Here is an 18,625-nt window from a genome sequence, read left to right as displayed (position 1 = left end):
CACTGGGGAGGTGGGCTTTGGGATCTCATATGCTCAGGCTGCACTCAGCGTGACACGCAGCCTTTCCTGGCCCCTGTGAGTCAAGACATAGAGCTGTCAGCCCAATCTCCAGCACTGTGCCGCTTGTACACTGCCATGCTCCTGCCGTGATGGCAATGAACCAGACCTCTGAAACTGTAAGCCAGCCCCAATTAAATGTTGTCCTTTGTAAGAGTTGCCCAGGTCATGGTGTCCCTTCATAGCAATGAAACCCTAAGACACACATGCTACAAGAATTTATAGACAAGCTAGAGAGGTGGCTCAGCCGTTAAGAGCACTCTACTGCTCTTCTGAAGGTCCTGAGTTCAATTCCCAGCAACCATATGGTGGCTCACAACCATCCATAATGAGATCTGATGACCTCTTCTGGAGTGTCTAAAGACAGCTACAGTGTACTTACATATAATAATAAATAAATCTTAAAAAAAAAAAAGAATTTATAGACAAACCTATTTTATTTGGCTTTCTTTCTTTCTTTCTTTCTTTCTTTCTTTCTTTCTTTCTTTCTTTCTTTCTTTCTTTCTTTCTTTCTTTCTTTCTTTCTTTCTTTCTTTCTTTCTTTCTTTCTGACAGGGTTTCTCTGTATAGCCCTTGCTGTCCTGGAACTCACTTTGTAGACCAGGCTGGCCTCGAACTCAGAAATCCGCCTGCCCCTGCCTCCCGAGTGCTGGGATTAAAGGCGTGCGCCACCACGCCCGACTTGCTACCGTACTTTCTAATGAGGCTTTTGTTATAGTCCAAGAACTACAACTCCCAGCATTTCAGGAAGTTATGTGGTCCTTGGATAGGTGGGGCTTACAGGTTAACTTGGGGCATTACATTATGAACCTGTGGGGTATTTATTCAATCCACCACACTGGCATGCCAAAGAGAAGGCCCCTGGAGATCCAAGTTCTTAACTTGGCTTTGACCATTCAGAATTTGTGGATCTGGGGAGAGTCTGTTAGCCGCTGTCATAGCTTCTTGAAATAGGTCCTAAACAACTCCTGCTGTGGTGCACACACCAGGGCACAGTGCAGCTGAGGAAACAGGCTCAGCAGAAAGGGTTACCCACATGTCTTCCTGCTTTGCTGTTCTTTGGTCTCACCTTCTAGTTGGTGGAGAGGAGTGTGCCCTCTTATACCCACGTCTAACACCTGGGGAGGGAGGGCTGGGTGCTGATGTGGCTCACACATCGGTGTGTGCTGGGTGCTGATGTGGCTCACACATCGGTGTGTGCTGGGTGCTGATGTGGCTCACACATCGGTGTGTGTGCTGGGTGCTGATGTGGCTCACACATCGGTGTGTGCTGGGTGCTGATGTGGCTCACACATCGGTGTGTGTGCTGTTTCCCAAAACCACGGGGGATGCTCGTCAGCCTGGGTTTTCCCTGAAAGGAAGGCAGAGCAGGGACGGTCAAGGCGTAGTCTGATCTCTACTGGGAACACATAACAAGACGTCCTGCTTGGACATGTATTCTTTTCCTGTTCTTTAGCATGAGGCCCCTGACTAGAGAGTGTGTGTGCATTCCCTGTTTCTCGGTAGGGCTCCTACTGGGGTGGGGGAAGACAAGGCTCCTCTGGCTGTGAGCCTGACTGAGGAATGGTGTGGAATGCTACGAGGGGGGTCTGAGTTTATAAGTGGACTTCGTAAGTGGCCTGGGAGGGCCATTCTAGCTCTGTGTCCACCCAGCTGTGTGATCTTTAAGTCAGTCACCTGCCCTCTTTTGAATCTGCACTTTCTTTCTATAAAGTACATACCCAGTGACCCCACCTAGTGCGGTGGGCACAGCAGGGATACCCATCACAGCTCTGATAAGTTCCCTCTGGGTTAGTGGCTGTCAGTGGGGGTGGGGGGCTTGAGAGGGTGTTATAAAGAAACGTTCTTTTTCTTTAAGCTCAGATTTCTTTCTGTGATCAGAACCTAGGGAAAATAATTGGGACGGATTTAATGGTTTTAGGCATACTGGAGTGAGCAGAGCCCTGTTTTGGGGAAGGTGTCTCTGGGGCATAGCTTGTCCTGCCTTGGCTTGTTAGCCACAGAGCCCATCCCCCACCGCTGTTTGTTTGCTTGGTAAACCTTTCTTCAGAGCTGGTACAGAGATAAATTTTCAACTTAGGCCCTGCTGGGAGTAAGACATTAGCCACCCACAGTCCTGGGCCTGCCTTTGCCTGCCAGGAGGAGACCCAGAACAGATTCCCAGCTAAGAAGCAGGGTGAGCAGTGCTGTTTGGTGAGCTGGCTGATGGAGGGAGGGAATGTGGGACTCCTTCTAGAGAGGGTCCCTGCATGTGAAACACGGTGGACAGTGCAGGAGTGGAGATGCAGCGTGTCGGGCACTGGGAATTAGGCCACAGAGAAAGAGCCAGGGCTAGGCAAGCTTCTGGCTAACCCAGAGAGCCTCCTGGGTTTCCGTTCCTCATGCAGACTGTGGGGGAGAGAGGTTGCTGGTAGGTATGAGGGTAATCTCACCATGTGGTTGTCCGGGAAAGGGAAGGGGCTGTAATTGGTGCAGCTGGCTCCTGGCTCAGACTGAAGAGGAAGAAGGTAAGGATTCCTTGCCGTGAACACCTGCTGGAGACGGGGAAGCTCTCTACCTTGGGAGGCTTGTACAGTAGGGGAGTCCCCTCACCCATGTATGTACCTCTGAAAACCACCGAAGTCTGTCTGAGGCCCAGCAAGACTTGGCTTTGTAGGAGGTGGGCAAGGCTTTACTGGATAAGGAAAGGGGTCAGGGTAGGTGGGAGCAGGGCATTCCTGGTAGGTACAGTTCGAAGAGTCCCTTCCATTTCCTCACCCAGGCCCTCAGAGTCCTGTATACTCACTGCGGGTGGACTATGCCCTTGTGGCCCGGTGAGTCCAAGCTAAACCACTTTGGCTAATGGTGGCTGTGGAGTGGTGGGGTGACAGATAAGCATGTCACAGCTTGGCCACAGGCCAGCCAGCGCTGCGGGATCATGGGGGATGGGAGTGCCACAAATTCCACTAGGAAGGGATTGCTCCTAGTCTTGGTCTCCTGGGAGAACTTAGAAAGGAACAACTCTCCCACAGCTGGGAAGTAAATGTGGAAGGGTGGGGCTGTGGGGTGTGGCTCCGCTGTAGGGTGTGTCTGGGTGGTGGGTGGTAGTGTGACTGGATGGTGGGGAGTAATGGCTGGGAGGAATTGGGCCAGCTGTGGGGCATGGTTCTAGGTGCTTGTGAGTCTAGTGTCTGGACCTGCAGATGCTGCCACTCTGTCTTCCCAAGTCCTTGGCTAAGTGCTATCATGAAGACCCTTTGGAACTGCCTGCAGGGTTTTCTCTGATCTCAGTGCCTGTGTTCGTGGAAGCCTACAGGGATGTCTTTTAGCATGGCTCTGTGTGAGTGAGTGTGCCTGGGCATCCGCTGGAGCTAGGGTGGGTGTAGTGGAAGGCAGGTGCCCAGCATTGTCAGGACTGGCTCAGATTGGAAATAAAATCTTTGCTGGGCTGTGAGGACCTTCCCTCACTCGCCCCAGGTAGCATTACACTGGAGACCTAAGACTTCTGAAGTTCCCAGAAATCTTCCCTGAAGCTCTGGGTCACCACTGCCTCCTCAGTGGCCTGTGCTGTGCCTGGCACCTCATGGTATGTGAGAGACAGACCGAGGGAACTGGCAGGTCATCGGCATGCTTGCAGCTCCTAGGGTGATGATGTCACAGTGACACCTATTCCTGAAGCTTCTCGTCCTGCCTTTCCTTTCTGGCTGCATCCTCTTACCTTCTAGACCACAGATCCGTTTTGTTTTGTTTTGTTTTGTTTTGTTTTGTTTTGTTTTGTTTGTTTTGTTGTGAGACAAGGTATTACTCTGTTGCCATGTGTGGCTTGAAAATTCTTGTAGACCAGTCTGGCTGGAACTTACAGAGATTCACATGCCTCTGTGTCCATAAAATTAAAGGTGTATGCCACTGTGTCTGGCTTCATTTTTATTTTTTTTAAAGCTAATTTGGAGTTATTGTCTTTAATGTATTTTTGATGTTTTTATTGTTAATTTTTAGATTTATGTGAAAAGTGTTTTCCCTGCACAGATGTCTATGCACCCTGTGTGTGCCCGGTGTCTGTGGAGTCCAGAAGAGGGTATCAGAGGCTCTGGTACGAGCCTTACAGACTAGTGCAAGCTGCCGTGTGGGAGCAGGGGACAGAGCCTGGGTCCTCTGGCAGGGCAGCCAGTGCTCCTGGTTGCTAATCCATCTCTCCAGACCATAAGATGATTTTGGAATACGTTGTATAGGTTTATAGTCTAAGATTAAAAACACAGGTAAAATGACCAAATGATTCCACTACGAAGTTCACAGGAAAGTTAAGGGTTATGTTTTGATGACTGTGAATCTTGCTTGCGACAGTTTTGGGTTTTCTTGCCCTCCCTCCCTCCCTCCCTCCCTCCCCTCTCTCTTTCTTTTTTTGTTTTTTTCAAGACAGGGTTTCTCTGTGTAGCCCTGGTTGTCCTGTGTAACTCACTCTATAGACCAGGCTAGCCTTGAACTCAAATATCTACCTGCCTCTGCCTCCCAAGTGCTGAGATTAAAGGCGTGCATCACCACTGCCCAACTTGCCCTTTTTTTTTTTTTTTTTTTTTGGGTTTATTTATTTAATGTTTGTAAGTTGGCTCTTGCTTATCTCCTTTGTAGACCAGGCTGGCCTCGAACTCAGAAATCTGCCTGCCTCTGCCTCCCAAGTGCTGGGATTAAAGGCGTGCGCCACCACGCCCAGCCGCCCTTTATTTTTAAAATAGGGTCTGGGACTGGAGAGATGGCTTGGTGGGTAAGAACACTGAGTTTGGAGCTCAGACAACCATGTCAGAAGTAGGTATGGCCAGGCACGGCTCCATGCATCAAGGAGCAGGGACAGAAACGGGAGGATTGCTGGAGCTTGCTGGGTGTCAGCCTAGCTGAAAAATGACAGATTCCAGGTTCAGGGAGAGCCCGTCTCAGGGAGTAAAGTGGAGAGTGTAGCAGATAGCAGTGTCTTCCTTAGTCTCTTCACATCTTATCGTGAGCATTAAGGTCTGCACTTTCTCATAAACTGCACACAGCACACAGGTTTGTACATGCACACACACACCACCTGCACACGTACACATATACCTGCCTGTGCGCGCGCACGTGTACACACACATGCACACACACACGCACACACACTCACACGCAAGCAAGCACGCACATGCCTTAAAAAAGATCTCTCTAGAGCCTCAGACTGTCGGACGTCCTCCTGACTCAGCCTCTCGTGTGCTGAGATTATAGGTATAAGACTCTATACTCAGCCATCAGGTGATGGAAAAGACTGTGTGGCACAATTACTTTTTAAAATTTTTTTTATTTATTTTTTCAGTAGAGGAAGGGAAACTGAGGTTCAGAGAAGTTGAGAGACTTGCCTAAGGGTCCCAGACTGGTAAATAACGAAGCCTGAGCCCTGACTGCGGCTAGCAGCCACTTCGCTTCTGTTTCTGATGCTGTTGGGAAGATGATCACGGAGTGCTTTTCCGGACCTGCTGGCACATGGTGACATACTTCACCCTCAGATCTACAACTCACCCCATCTGTTTTGGGGGCTCTCAGTCTCAATCCTGGAGGCCCTCTCTCATCTGACCCAAGTTCCTTGCCCCCTCTCCTGCTGCCATCTTCTGAACAGCTTGCTCTGTAAGAAGTCTTTAGTTTCCTCTGGGTTCCAAGGAGGGTTGTAGAGAAACTTTGAGCTAGGGATGTAGGGAGGAGAGTGACTTTCAACTCTAGAGCAGTGGCCACATTTCCCGAAAGTGCTGGGTTGCCATGGTGTCTCCATGACAACCAGAGCATCTCATTCATTATCTCCAGCACTTTGGCAGGGAAAGCTAAGGCTAGGATTGGGAGAGTGCAGTGGAAGTCAGGCTGAGGGCTGGAGGGCTTTGTGGCTGTGGTCCCTCTCAAGCTGCACAGCTAAGGGTCCCCTGTGACTCCAGAGAACTCCTTTCCATGGGGTTTGGGTTCAAATATCAGCTGTGCAATGGTCTAGTTTTGTGATTTTTGGGAAAATGACAGTGTCTAGACCTTCTCTCTCTCTCTCTCTCTCTCTCTCTCTCTCTTGAGACAGGATTTCTCTGTGTAGTCCTGGCTGTCCGGAACTCACTCTGTAGACTAGGCTGTCCTCAAACTCAGAAACCCGCCTGCCTCTGTCTCCCAAGTGTTGGGATTAAAGGCGTGTGCCACCACTGCCCAGCTCATTTTTCTCATCTATAAATGAGGATATCGACACATTAGTGTAAGGATTATGTGAGATAAGGTATAAAAGGTGGCAAACACAGTTTGAGCTCATAGTAAACACTTGATGTGTGGTGACAATACCAGTCATCGTGATGATGATAATTAGAGTTGTAACTTGTGATTGTTTTGTTTTGTTTTGTTTTTGAGACAGGGTTTCTCTGTATAACCCTGGCTGTCCTGGAACTCACTTCGTAGACCAGGTTGACCTCGAACTCAGAAATCCGCCTGCCTTTGCTGGGATTAAAGGCGTGTGCCACCACCGCTCGGTGTGATTTTTTTATTAGAGGAATGAAAGACTGACTTAAAGTCAGGAAGAATCAAAATTTAGTGGTTTTCTCAGGACTTTAACTGACCCTTTCCTGGAGCTAGTCTTCCTGTCTGAAGACATCAGGATCTGAGAGAGCGTGGGAGCTTCCAGGATAACGGAGACTTCGGTCCTCACCTTTGTGTGACAGGGCGGAAGCAAAGTTTATTCTCTAGGGCTCTTAGAAGCCAGTCAGGTGGGCAGGGTCTCAGTGGATGGCAGATGTGGGGATGCACACCCAGTCATTCCTGGAACATGCTGTGTGCTGTGCGTGTGTGGTGCGGGTATAGGCGTGCAGGCATGTGTGTGGCACACGGGTGAGTGAGCGCACATGTTGGCTGTGGATGTCAGGGGCTGCTGTCAGATGTCTTTCCTGGTTACAGTCTTCCTTGCACACTGAGGCGAGGTCTCTCTCTTGAACCCAGAGCTCTCTAGTTTGGCTTGTCAGGCTAGGGGGTCCCAGCCTCGCCTCCTGAGCACTGGGGTTGCAGATGGTCTGCCATGCCCACCTGGCGTTGTGTTGGTGCTGAGGAGCTAAACCCTAGCCCTCACTCTTATGTGACAGAACTTCGTCCCCTAAGCCATCTCCCTAGTTCTGGGTGTGCCCCTTTGAAAGAGAACTTAGAAAGGTTCGGACCATTAGGAGACATCTCCTAAGTGAAAGAAAAATGTGTAAACTAGAGTACACACATCTACCTTCTGGTTCCAGGACCGTATTTCCCATCCTCTGGCAAGGGGTGGGAGGCACTAAGGTTTAGACTTGGGGTGGGAATGGGGTGGTTGGGAATGACTTCAGAGAGGCCATGACAGGAACTGGGATGTGAAGGATGACTGAGTGTCTCAGGAGGTTGGGGGATGGGGACATCATGAGCTGTCTGACTAATATAGTGACTGGCTGGGCAAGGCTCTGGTTTGCAGGGAAGAGCCCAGCTGGCCTCGGCTGGCCGGAAGCCTTGGTGATTCTGGAAAGAGTGGATGCTCCCCAGTTCTTTGCCCCGTAGGTCCTGTGCTCTGTAATGGAGAAGGTGAGAGGGCTTTCAGTAGCTGCTGGTGGATCCTGGAGTGTGTGCAACGGTCCCTTACCAGAAAACTGGGCAGTCTGCTTTGTTTACAAGAGAGCGGGTTATTTTCTCCTCTCTGGTCTGGACTTTGCCAAGGCTTTGTCCCTTTCCTGCTGGGGTTCCCCAGCCACAACCTCCAAAAATAGGATTTTTTGGAGGAAGAGGAGGAAGAGGAGGAAGAAGATGAGAAGACAGCTGCATGAACTGCATTGAGCTGGGCAAGGCCCCCAGGTGTATGGAGCAGGCGCCCTGCTTCTGCGCTTACTCTTGCTCTGTGAAATCAGGGCTTGCCCCGGCTAGATTCCAGGCCTGCCAGAGAGATGAGCTCTGCAGTGCTGTGTGAACTAAGCTGTTGTCCATGTTGTGAGGATCATTGTGAGCATGTTAAAGAGGCAACGGGAGCGAATGCTAACAGCAGAGGACAGCTCAGCGCAGCGTCATGTTCATAAGCCTGAGAGAGGATGTAATCACTTTGGCTTATAGTAGGAAACTGAGGCATCGAGTAGTTAAGTAAATTGTCCAGGATTGCACAGCTCCTGGGTGATGGGGCTTGATGTGATCTGGACCACCAGGCTAGAGCCCGCAGGTTTCTGAAGGTCTCTTTCTTTCTTTTCTTTTTTCTTTTTTTCTTTTTNTTTTTTTTTGGGTTTTCGATACAGGGTTTCTCTGTATAGCCCTGGCTGTCCTGGAACTCACTTTGTAGACCAGGCTGGCCTCAAACTCAGAAATCTGCCTGCCTCTGCCTCTCAAGTGCTGGGATTAAAGGCGTGTGCCACCACGCCCAGCGGAGGTTTCTTAATGTAGGACTCTGGGTTCATGCTTGGTCTTGGGACATCTGCTCTGAGTTCTCTGGTATTGTTGCATTTACAGTGTATGTACATGTATATTATTTTTATTTTGTATTTGAGTGTGTGGGAGTGCTAATGGGAGCGAGAAGAGAGTGTTGGATCCCCAGGAGCTGGAGTTACAGGATGTTGTGAGCTACCTCCCATGGGTGGGTAGAGGGAATGAATTCAGGTCCTCTGGAAGAGCGGTTCAATGTTGAACTGGTTCGCCTTTTCCCAAAGAACAATTTTTTTTTTCTTTCACAGGAAAACTGATAGGATAGTAGTGTCTCTTGCTGCACACACAGTGTCCCCCGTTATCAGTGACCCCCACCGCAGCAGTGCAGTGTTACAGCTCATAAGTCTGTGCGTAACCCCAGTTTCATTCACATTCTGTGGGTTGGGGCACGTGTGTAAGGATAGGATTTCAGTGTTGCACAGAGCCATCTTACTGTGGAAGAATCACCTACACTCTGCCCAGTCACCCTCCCACCCTCACGCAACCTCTGGCAGCCATGTACAGTTTTAAAATGTGCACTTTGGTTTTTTTTTTTTTTTTCTTTTAATCTGAAAATGTTGTCAGATTCCCATCAGGGCCCTTGACCCTCAGATGCCCGGGGCCATGAACTGCATTATTAACAAGCAGGAGGGCTGCTAATGGGACAGAATGAGGCCAGTGATACACACTTGAGCTCACTACCTCCTCTTCTGTAGGGCTAGATAGATGGTGTGGGCAGGACCATTAGGGACCCCCCCATACCCCTGGGCCCCCACTTTGTGTTCCCGTGTTGACATGGTATAGGGTCAGGCCTGGCCACAGCTGTGGCTGTAGATAGCCTTTATCACTGTTAAGTGAGATGCTGGTTACATGAGCTGGTTACATGGTTACATGCTGTTGGGTCACCTGCCCTTTCCTCCACTGGTCTCTGGCACTGCAGGGAGTCCTGGAAAGCATCAGGTAGTTCCTCACGTCCAGCTTGCTGCCCATGCCCTTCCTTCTTCCATCCTTGGCTCCTCCTCAGGACTGCTCAAGTACCACTGGCTCCACGAAGCCTTCCGCTTTCCTCCCCGTCTCCACAGAGGCTGAATGCTGCACTTCTAGGCACTGTTTCTCTCCCACCAGCCATGCTTGCTTACTCCGTGGCATAGCAGATGTCTGCTTTCTGGTAGGCAGCTTCTTTCCCTCCTACAGAACATCAGAGACCGAAGCCTTCTCTAATAGGTAGGAAGCTCAGAGAAAGGCAGTGTATGCTCCGAGTCACAGTGCATCCTAGCACAGGTGGGTGGGACCAACTCCTTATCTCATGACGAAGCAACATGAGCATCATCAGAGATGCCAGTGTTAACATGGGGTTTGTGTGACAGTACCTAACCTGCATGTAAAAATATTTAACAAAAATAAGGATATTCATACAGATTGTTTCAATAGTATATGTGGCAAGCGTCTGGGGAGGCAGCCCAGTCAGCAGGGCGCACGCATCTGAGTTCCCTTTGAGCAGTTCACACAGAGGTAGCATGTGCTTGCAATCCTAGTGCCGGGGAGGTGGGGACAGGCAGGTCCCTCGGGTTCATTGGCCAGGCAGCCTTGGCTACCTGGTGAGTTCCAGGCTGATAAGAGATCTTACCTCAGGAAAAAGACATTACCTGAAGAATGATAAATGACACCTGAGGTGACACGCGCACACACACACACACACACACACACACACACACACACACANACACACACACACACACACACACACACACACGCACCTGCACCCTATCCCCTAGGTCTGTTCCAGATGTTTGTGTCCTACATTCTCTGTTTGCCTAGGATCCTCTTGTCACATTAGGATTTCCTGTTTGTTTGTTTGTTTTTACAATTTGTCTTTGAGTCAGGGCCTAGCTATATAGCCTGGTGGACTTGAACTCACTACATGTTGTGGCTATCCCGCCATGTCCTCTTGGTGCTAAGATTTCACAGGTGCCACCATGCCTGGCTTGCAGTTATGGTTTCAAGAGTCTACCCCCATCTTGGATGCTGTTATAAGCTGCACTGGGGTTTGGGTTCTTGTAGAGAAATACTTTTTTTTTAAAGTATGTATTTCTTTTTTATTTAAAAAAAATTCCATCCTGTGTTTGTATAATGGTGTGTGTGTGTGATAATGTGTGACACAGGCCTGTTAGTGTCAGAGCATCCGTGTGGAGGGAACAACTTTCCGCAGTTGGCCCTTGTCTGCCATCTTTCGTTTTTTTTGTGGCAGGGACTCTGGTTGTTTCTGCTGCTTTGCTGCATCCTGGAGGAGAGCTGGCACACAAGCTTCCTGCAGCTTCTCCTGCCTCCCTCTGAGACGGAGGGGTGCATCTGCCTTCTTAGGTGGGCTGTAGGGATCCAAGGCAGGTAGGCTTGTCAGGTACTCCAGTGCACTGAGCCACCTCCTGGTCCTTCATAGGAGCTTTGAGTTTGTGTACAGAATGATGACTTTCTCTATGGATTGTATGCGAATTTTTTTATTTTTATTTAAATATTTATGGTTTTACTATGGGTGTGGGTGTTTTACCTGTATGTATGCCTTTGTACCACACACATACCTGGTGCCCACAGAGAGGCCAGAAAGGGCATTGGAACCCCTGGAACTGAAGTTACAGATGGTTGTGAGCTGCCATGTGGGTGTTGAAAGTAGAGCACAGATCCTCTGGTGGTAGAGCAGCTGAGTTCTAAACTGCTGAGCCATCTTTGCAGCCGTTGAACTTTATTTTTTTATCTGTCCCTCCGTTTCCTTCCCCCATTCCCCACCCTGTCTTGTTCATCCCATGGGGAAATCTTTACATGCTTCTTCAGTGATCACATCCAGGATGAATTCCTAGAAGTACAACTCTTGGCTGTCTGTCATGTGGTCCCATGCTGGGCCTAGGAGGAGCTTAGAGATCTTTACCCATAAGGCCAAGCCCCAGAGTCCCAGTTCCCCATCTGGTGCCTTGGCCTAGTCTGTCTCACTTCCGTGATTTCTGGCATGGGGAGCTTCTGGCTAGCTCTGCAGGGGTACCCCATGTGAAGTCACTGTGGTTTTCACAGGGGCAGGGGGAGGGGAAGGAGGGTGGTGGCATCCAGGGCTTCTGTGGGAACATGGGAATTGGAGCCTTTGCACAGTGTGTGTGGTCTCTGCTCACTCTTTCCAGAGAGAGATGGGTGTTCTGACTTGGACACCCTGGTGGGGCTCAGGCTGGGGAAAGAGCTAGAACCTAGCGTTCTTTCTGTCTGTCTGAGTGGTAAGGCCCGGTGTAGAGGAGGTCCTTGCCTGTCCCATCAGTCCTCAGGCAGGCATTGGTGGTTACCTGCTGACCAAGGTTGCCAAGCATGTATGTGAGGAAGAGAGATTTCATGGTTGCATCTGGGCAAACTGCCCATTCCTGAGTATCCTTGTATGAGGCCCCTTAGACACATTGGCTCCATCAACCCTCAGCCACACCCCTGCATGGAAGGACCCTTACAGGAGAATTCACCACTGCTTCAGAGGTAGTGACTTCCTGCAGGCTTTTGTACACAGTTCTGGCTTGGATTCCTGCTCTGGCTGCTTCTGTTATTGAAGGGGGTTGCTGGAGTCATTTAGAAGAAGGCTGACTGGCAAAGAATGGAAAAGCAGGAGATGGGAAGGGTAGTGGATGGGAGGATGTGCTGTTTGGTCCTGATACAGAATTCTACCTCTTCCTCCCCGGTCTTGGAATTGTGCAGCATCATATTTTGCTTCTGGATTTTTAAAAAAAGATACTGTTTTTGTTTTTATTGTTTGTAAATTAGCCCACATGTGTGTATATGTGTCATGTACATGCTTTGTGCCTGTGGAAGCCAGAAAAGGTCACTGAGTTCCTTGGAACTGGAATTTTAGATAGTGAAGAGCCTCCTCCATGTGGTAGTGGGAACTGTACCCAGGTCCTCTGCAAGAACAGCCAGTGCTCTTAACCCGAGAGCCTTCTCTCTAGCCCTGCATTTTTCTTGGCCTATTCTTGGCCTAATAATAATGAAAGCCAACAGCTACCCTGGTGGATGCTTCATTCCATACATTCTCCATGATTCCTAGGCATTGTTGGCCTTCGTTTCCTGACTCCTTATGCTATGGCTGCTCTTGTTGCTTGCTCCGTCCCCCACATGGCGAGACTGAGGCTCAGAGAGATAAAGGAGGACCAGGTGGGGTGGCAGGTCTTAAGTGTGAGCCTACCTTGTCAAGACCTGTGTATCTGTGGTCAGCGGACTCTGAGAGCCCACTCTGACTCTCTGCTTTTCTCCCCAGCTTCCCAGCCTTTACCCTGTGGGCCCAACGTGAAGAGCGTGAAGAGCGGCATGCGGAGCCCCCTGGCTGGTCCTGTGTCTTTTGACCTACTGTTGACTGCTCCCAGGAGGCCCTGACGCCCTGGGGCACTTTTGCTCTGCACAGGACCTCGCTGGGGTTTGCCATGGTGACATAAAGGGGTGTAGAGGAAGGAAGGAGCAAGACCAGCCTGTAGACTGTGCCCCTGGCTGGGCGAAAGGGCCAGGGGCCCGGAACCTTCCCTCCACTGCCCTTGGACGCCTCACTTCCTAAGCCTCTGCGTCTCTCAGTCAGTAGACAACTTTTGGAACTCCTGTGTGAGGACTTCGGGGGACCAGGCCAGGCTGGGCCTCTGCTGATTGAGATCTCGGGGTCCAGAATGCCTGCCCTGGCGTGCCTCCGGAGGCTGTGTCGGCACCTGTCCCCACAGGCTGTCCTGTTCCTGCTGTTCGTCTTCTGCCTGTTCAGCGTCTTTGTCTCTGCCTACTACCTGTATGGTTGGAACCGGGGCCTCGAGCCCTCTGCAGATGCTTCTGAGTCCGACTGTGGGGACCCGCCACCTGTCGCCCCGAGCCGTCTCCTGCCAATCAAGCCCGTGCAGGCGGTCGCCCCTTCCCGAACAGACCCGCTGGTGCTGGTATTTGTGGAGAGCCTTTATTCACAGCTGGGCCAGGAGGTGGTGGCAATCCTGGAATCCAGTCGCTTCAAGTACCGGACAGAGATTGCACCGGGCAAGGGGGACATGCCCACACTCACGGACAAGGGCCGTGGCCGCTTCGCCCTCATCATCTATGAGAACATCCTCAAGTATGTCAACCTTGACGCCTGGAACCGGGAGTTGCTGGACAAGTACTGTGTGGCCTACGGCGTGGGCATCATTGGATTCTTCAAGGTACTTGGAGAGCAGGCTCCATAGCAGTCCCCAGCCCGGCCCCTGCGCTTGCTAGCCAAGCACGTGTCAGTTCCCAGTGTCAAATGAGTGTGGCGGTAGCACTTAGCTCCCTTGTCAGGAAGGGTAAATGGTTGCCTGCCTCCTGCTGGCGAAGGCTTACTAAGTATTTGGAGGCCCTGTCCATGACTATGGGGCTCAGCCTACTGTAGGCACTTGCCTGAAGGAGACTTGGGTCTGGGTGCAAGGCAGGAAAGGCACACTCTGCCCTGGCGGTCATCTCAGAGGATGGTCAAGGGAAGGACAAGAGGGGCAAGTTACTAGTCTGAGGCAGTTTGGTTTTTTTCCTGTGGGCTTCCTCCTGGAGACAGTGGAGGGTGGAGTCTGTGCAGAATGTGCTAATCCAGAGCCGTTTGCACAGAGAGGAAGGAGAAAGGAAACCCTCTGTGCAGGCGAGGCAGAGGCACTGTTGTGGGCTGTGGAGTTCCCTGCGCCACCCATGGCATGGGGCTCATTGCCGAGCGCTTGCCATGGAGGGTCTGCCCTTGAGGAGGGTGCGGGAGTGATGGATATACAGTGATGCAAGATGAATGCAGGGCCAGCTAGAGACTAGACTTGGGGGCTTTGGGGGACATTTGTTTATTGGATGCTTCCAGAGTCCTGGGCCCTGTGCTAGGTACCAGTACATAGAGTAATGAGTGGAAACAGACAAGCCACAGCTAAGGTTTTAACATAGTAGGGATGGAGTGGGTGTCTGGCTGCACAGAAGCTATGGAGGTATGATCAATCTCTTAACGGAGGGGCACAGAGAAGGGTATGCAAGAGTGGGTATGGGGGACAATGCTGGACTTGGTGGGCAGCCAGGGATGTTGTCCTCTATGAAGTGGCCTGAAGGGGCTGGGAAGGGCACAAGGCTGAGGGCAGCTATTGCACGGTGTGAGTACAGGGCCAGGGGTAGGATCCAGGCAGAAGGTGCCCATGTCCCAAGCTCCCTCTGCACTGTTTCTTTGTTCGGTGCCGGGAGAGGCTGCTCTGGCCCAGGCTCCCTACAGCATGCTCTTTCAGGCACTAATACAGCAGGAGGCTCTGCCACTGAAAAGGGAGAGTGAGTCAAAAAACCAAAGGCCCTTAGAAATCCTGCAGCAGGGCGGCCCAGGGTGATTTGTTCCACAGCCAGCTTGATCTCTTTCACAGAGCACCCTCCGGGGAACACTGGCCTGGTTTACCGGCTCCACAGAAGCAGAAAGTTAGGCTGGCTCCATTGTCTCTGTGCTTTTTTTCTTTTCTCCTGCTCTCTATACCCTTTTCTGCCGTGGACTTCATTAAGGTTGACTCAGAGCCCCAGGCATGAGAACCATCAGAACGGCAGACAGTTATTGAGAGCTCATTCAGTGCCATGTGCTGCCCGCCTGCTTCACACAAATTAACTTACTTCACACTAATAAGGCGTTCTCCAAGGCAAGCTGATTTAAGAGAGGGGTAAACTGAGGCAGAGACAGGTTAAGAAATGTATCTGAGCTCACAAGTATTATCCAGGATTTGAGTCCAAAAAAGCCCCAAGCCACATAGGCCTGGTCTTTCTGAGGTTTGAGTCCAGGAGTGAATTTGATTATTCAGTGGAATTCCATGCCAGAAGTTCTGGGCTGTGTTCTAGACTCCAGGCCTGGAGCGTGGACATCGAGCATACTTAAAACAACAGAGCTTGGACCCTATGTAGTGCCAACTCCATGTTGAAGGTGAGCATGGATGAGACCCATTGAGAAGCAGGGACATGCTCATTGGTGTCAGTGCAAAAGCAGCTCCCCCTACTCTGTGGATTTTGGGCTGAGGCTTGTGACTGTTCTGTTAGGATGTGCGCCGCCTGGTGGCTGAGGCGCGTCACTGCTCTTTCTGCAGAGTCTGGCTTCTTAGACTTGTCAGACTCAAGTGCCTATGCCAGGGCTCAAGTTCCAGGTTCTCAAGGCAGGGTGAGATCACAAGCTTAAAAGTCCAGACTCTGGGCCAAGTCTTTCTGAAGCTCAGAAGCAGTGTGACCTTGGTCAGGATGTTCAGCTAATGGCACAAGTTTCAGCTCCCGAGGGCCAGCACCTGGAGTCGCTCTGTCAGCTGTAGTTAGGGTGGTGTGTCTACTCCCTGTATAGTAAACACAGCATTGCCCTTGGCCTGTGCCTCCGAGAAGTCCTTGAGGTAGGGGTTGGGTCGTCATCTGTGCCCATTTCTAGCCCTGTTGTCTATCAGCCTCACAGAGAAGATGGGCACTCTGCATCCAGATGCACCAGGGTTGGTGAAGGTCATGTGACTGACCGTTCAGTGCCCAGGACGTTGCTTCGCTTGCTCTGTTACATAGGCACTTTGTTTTCAGATAACATGACAAAAAATTAAGTGGCTTTACCAGAGTGACATTGTTAGTATGTCACCCAGCTAAGATTTGACAACCCAGCTTATTGCTTCTAACTGGATGACCTCAGAAGTCACATAGGAGCAAACTGATTAGAGACTCAGAGAAGGGATGTAGGGTTTCCCAGAGCAGATGGCCTGCTTATCAGCTCTGTGCTCTGCCTCACTCCCCGCTCTGGCTTTTCCTTATGCCATTTGGGAGAGTGGCTGTCTCCTTAGTGCTGAGGGGTAGGAAGAAGGTCTAGTCTAGATGGACCCTGTGACGGAGCCAGTATCTCCGGTGCCTTCCGTCTGTTCTCTTCCCCGCTGACTGTGGTGGCTGTCGTGGCCTGGCCTCTTCCACAGTGGCTCTGTATCTAGACAAGCTATCAGCACCTCTCAGCAAGCTCAGGGCCAGGGCTCTGAAATGGGATCCCTGCCTGAGCTGCAGTGTCTCAGTGGCTTCCTGGGCCTGAGTAGCGGTAGACAGGCCCCCATGTAGGTTACACTCCGGACCCTTGCTGACTTAGGGTGGTGAGGTTCTGGGAGCCCAGGGAGGTTGTCTCTGTGGATGGGTCTCAGTCTCTTGCATCTCAGTACTGAAGCAGCCTCAGGACGGGGACTTGGCAGGCATTCTGTGCATCTGGAGATCCAGTGCAGTTCCTTATCTATCACAGTTTACAAAACCAGGCCCCTGCAGAGGCTTTGCGGGACTAGAAAAAGCCTGACTGTTAAGATGAGTAACCAGCTTTCTCTGCACCAGGCACAAGCTCCGACTGAAGCCTACCGTCTCCTCTGTTCAGCATGTGCCCAGGCCTGGTGCTCACCCAGGCAGCCCCACAGCTGTCCTGTGGGTAGCCCTTCTTCCTTCTCCGGATGCTGGAGACCCGTGACCTCATTCATAATCCTTGACAGCTCCAGGGACCTGGGTCTACCTCCATGGCCTTCTTGTCTCTTCTCCTTTTTTGATCTCTCCATGACTCCTCGCTGTTTCTTGATCCCGATGTGCTCTCTCCTACCTCAGGGCCTTTTCACTGGCTATTCTTAGGACTTGACCTCTACCTCCTCCAAGTTTATCGCTCATCCTGTAGCACGAACCAGAGGCTCTTTCCCCAGGAGCCTCCTGAGGCAGCTGTCTGCCTAGTGCATGCTGGTCTGCAGCTCCAACCTCTTCCATGTGTGTGCACCGTGTTTTATTCTTATTTCATGGTTTCCATGGTTGTCCCTCCTTCCTGCTTGACTCTAAAGGGAGAACCACATCTGCTTTTCTCAGTTTACACTCTGTTTCCTGTCTGTCTTTTTCCTCACTATATCTCATTAAATACTTAATGTCTGGTACAGTACGTAGCTGCAGACTGATAATTAGCCCTGAAACGCACAGCTATCAGGTGTTATGTATTGGCAGTTGTCTGTTTCTCTTTCATTATTAAAAATAGTTATCAAATGATTGTGTGCCCCTGTTGGGTGTCAGGGATCCAAAGTAAGAAATCCAGCTTTGTTCTCAAGTATGGGTGTATATGTGTGTGGGTGTGTGCATGCATGCATGTGTGTCTGTCTGTATGTCTGTGTGTATCTGTTTGTGTATCTGTGTGCATGTGTCTTGTGTGTCTATGTGTACCTGTATCTATTTGTGCATGTGTGTGTTATGTGTATACGTGTGTGTCTGTATGTCTCTGTGTGTATGTATTCAGGAATATGGTAGCTCTTGTGAAGTTGTAAATATTGTTGACGTTACTGTTATCAGCTGTGCCTGACGGCTGTTCTACCCCACACTGCCGTAGGCCAATGAGAACAGTCTGCTGAGTGCACAGCTCAAAGGCTTCCCTCTCTTCCTGCATTCGAACCTGGGCTTGAAAGACTGCAGCATCAACCCCAAGTCCCCACTGCTCTATGTGACACGGCCCAGTGAGGTAGAGAAAGGTGTGCTGCCCGGAGAGGATTGGACTGTGTTCCAGTCCAACCATTCTACCTACGAACCTGTGCTTTTGGCCAAGACACGCTCCTCCGAGTCCATCCCACACCTGGGTGCTGATGCTGGCCTGCATGCTGCGCTGCACGCTACTGTGGTTCAGGACCTGGGCCTCCACGACGGCATCCAGCGTGTGCTGTTTGGCAACAACCTCAACTTTTGGCTGCATAAGCTCGTCTTCGTGGATGCTGTGGCCTTCCTCACAGGGAAGCGCCTCTCACTGCCTTTGGACCGATATATCCTGGTAGACATTGATGACATTTTTGTTGGCAAGGAGGGCACACGCATGAAGGTAGAGGATGTGAAGGTAAGGAGAGATGGAGTGTGTCATGGGGCCACACCCATCTGCGCCTCCTGTGCTGTTATTTGCAGACCTGTTGATCCCCACTTCAGCCAATTGCTTTGTTGAAGTATTAAATATGGAGGGATTTTGCATGTGTATTCTAGAGTTCAGGAGGAAGAAACACAGGCAGAAACAAAAATGAATCTGGCAAGGGTCTGCCTTTTAACCCAGATGCGATTTTTAACTCTTAAAAAATGTTTGGGGCTGGCGAGATGGCTCAGTGGGTAAGAGCATCCGACTGCTCTTCCGAAGGTCCTGAGTTCAAATCCCAGCAACCACATGGTGGCTCACAACCATCCG

The 18,625-nt window shown here is 50.7% G+C and overlaps 1 protein-coding gene across 5 annotated transcripts in view; it reads left to right on the top strand.

Moving 5' to 3' along the window:
• Positions 1 to 18,625, top strand: part of Ndst1 (N-deacetylase and N-sulfotransferase 1) — a 65,440-nt gene that overhangs the window by 24,012 nt on the left and 22,803 nt on the right. For 3 of the 5 annotated variants that reach the window (XM_029546779.1, XM_029546777.1, XM_029546778.1), the window contains exons 2-3: positions 12,731 to 13,640; positions 17,795 to 18,289. In XM_029546779.1, coding sequence (XP_029402639.1) covers positions 13,128 to 13,640; positions 17,795 to 18,289 — 1,008 coding nt within the window. In that variant the 5' untranslated portion in view covers positions 12,731 to 13,127. Of the gene's footprint in view, positions 1 to 2,129; positions 2,251 to 12,730; positions 13,641 to 17,794; positions 18,290 to 18,625 lie in introns of those variants that run through there. The other 2 variants (XM_021214538.2, XM_029546780.1) reach the window with 2 other exon arrangements.

Source organism: Mus pahari, chromosome 15 (assembly GCF_900095145.1).
Source record: "Mus pahari chromosome 15, PAHARI_EIJ_v1.1, whole genome shotgun sequence".
Lineage (NCBI taxonomy): Eukaryota > Metazoa > Chordata > Mammalia > Rodentia > Muridae > Mus > Mus pahari.
The sequence above is the reverse complement of the archived record's forward strand: the minus strand, read 5'-3'. Positions and strand labels throughout refer to the sequence as shown.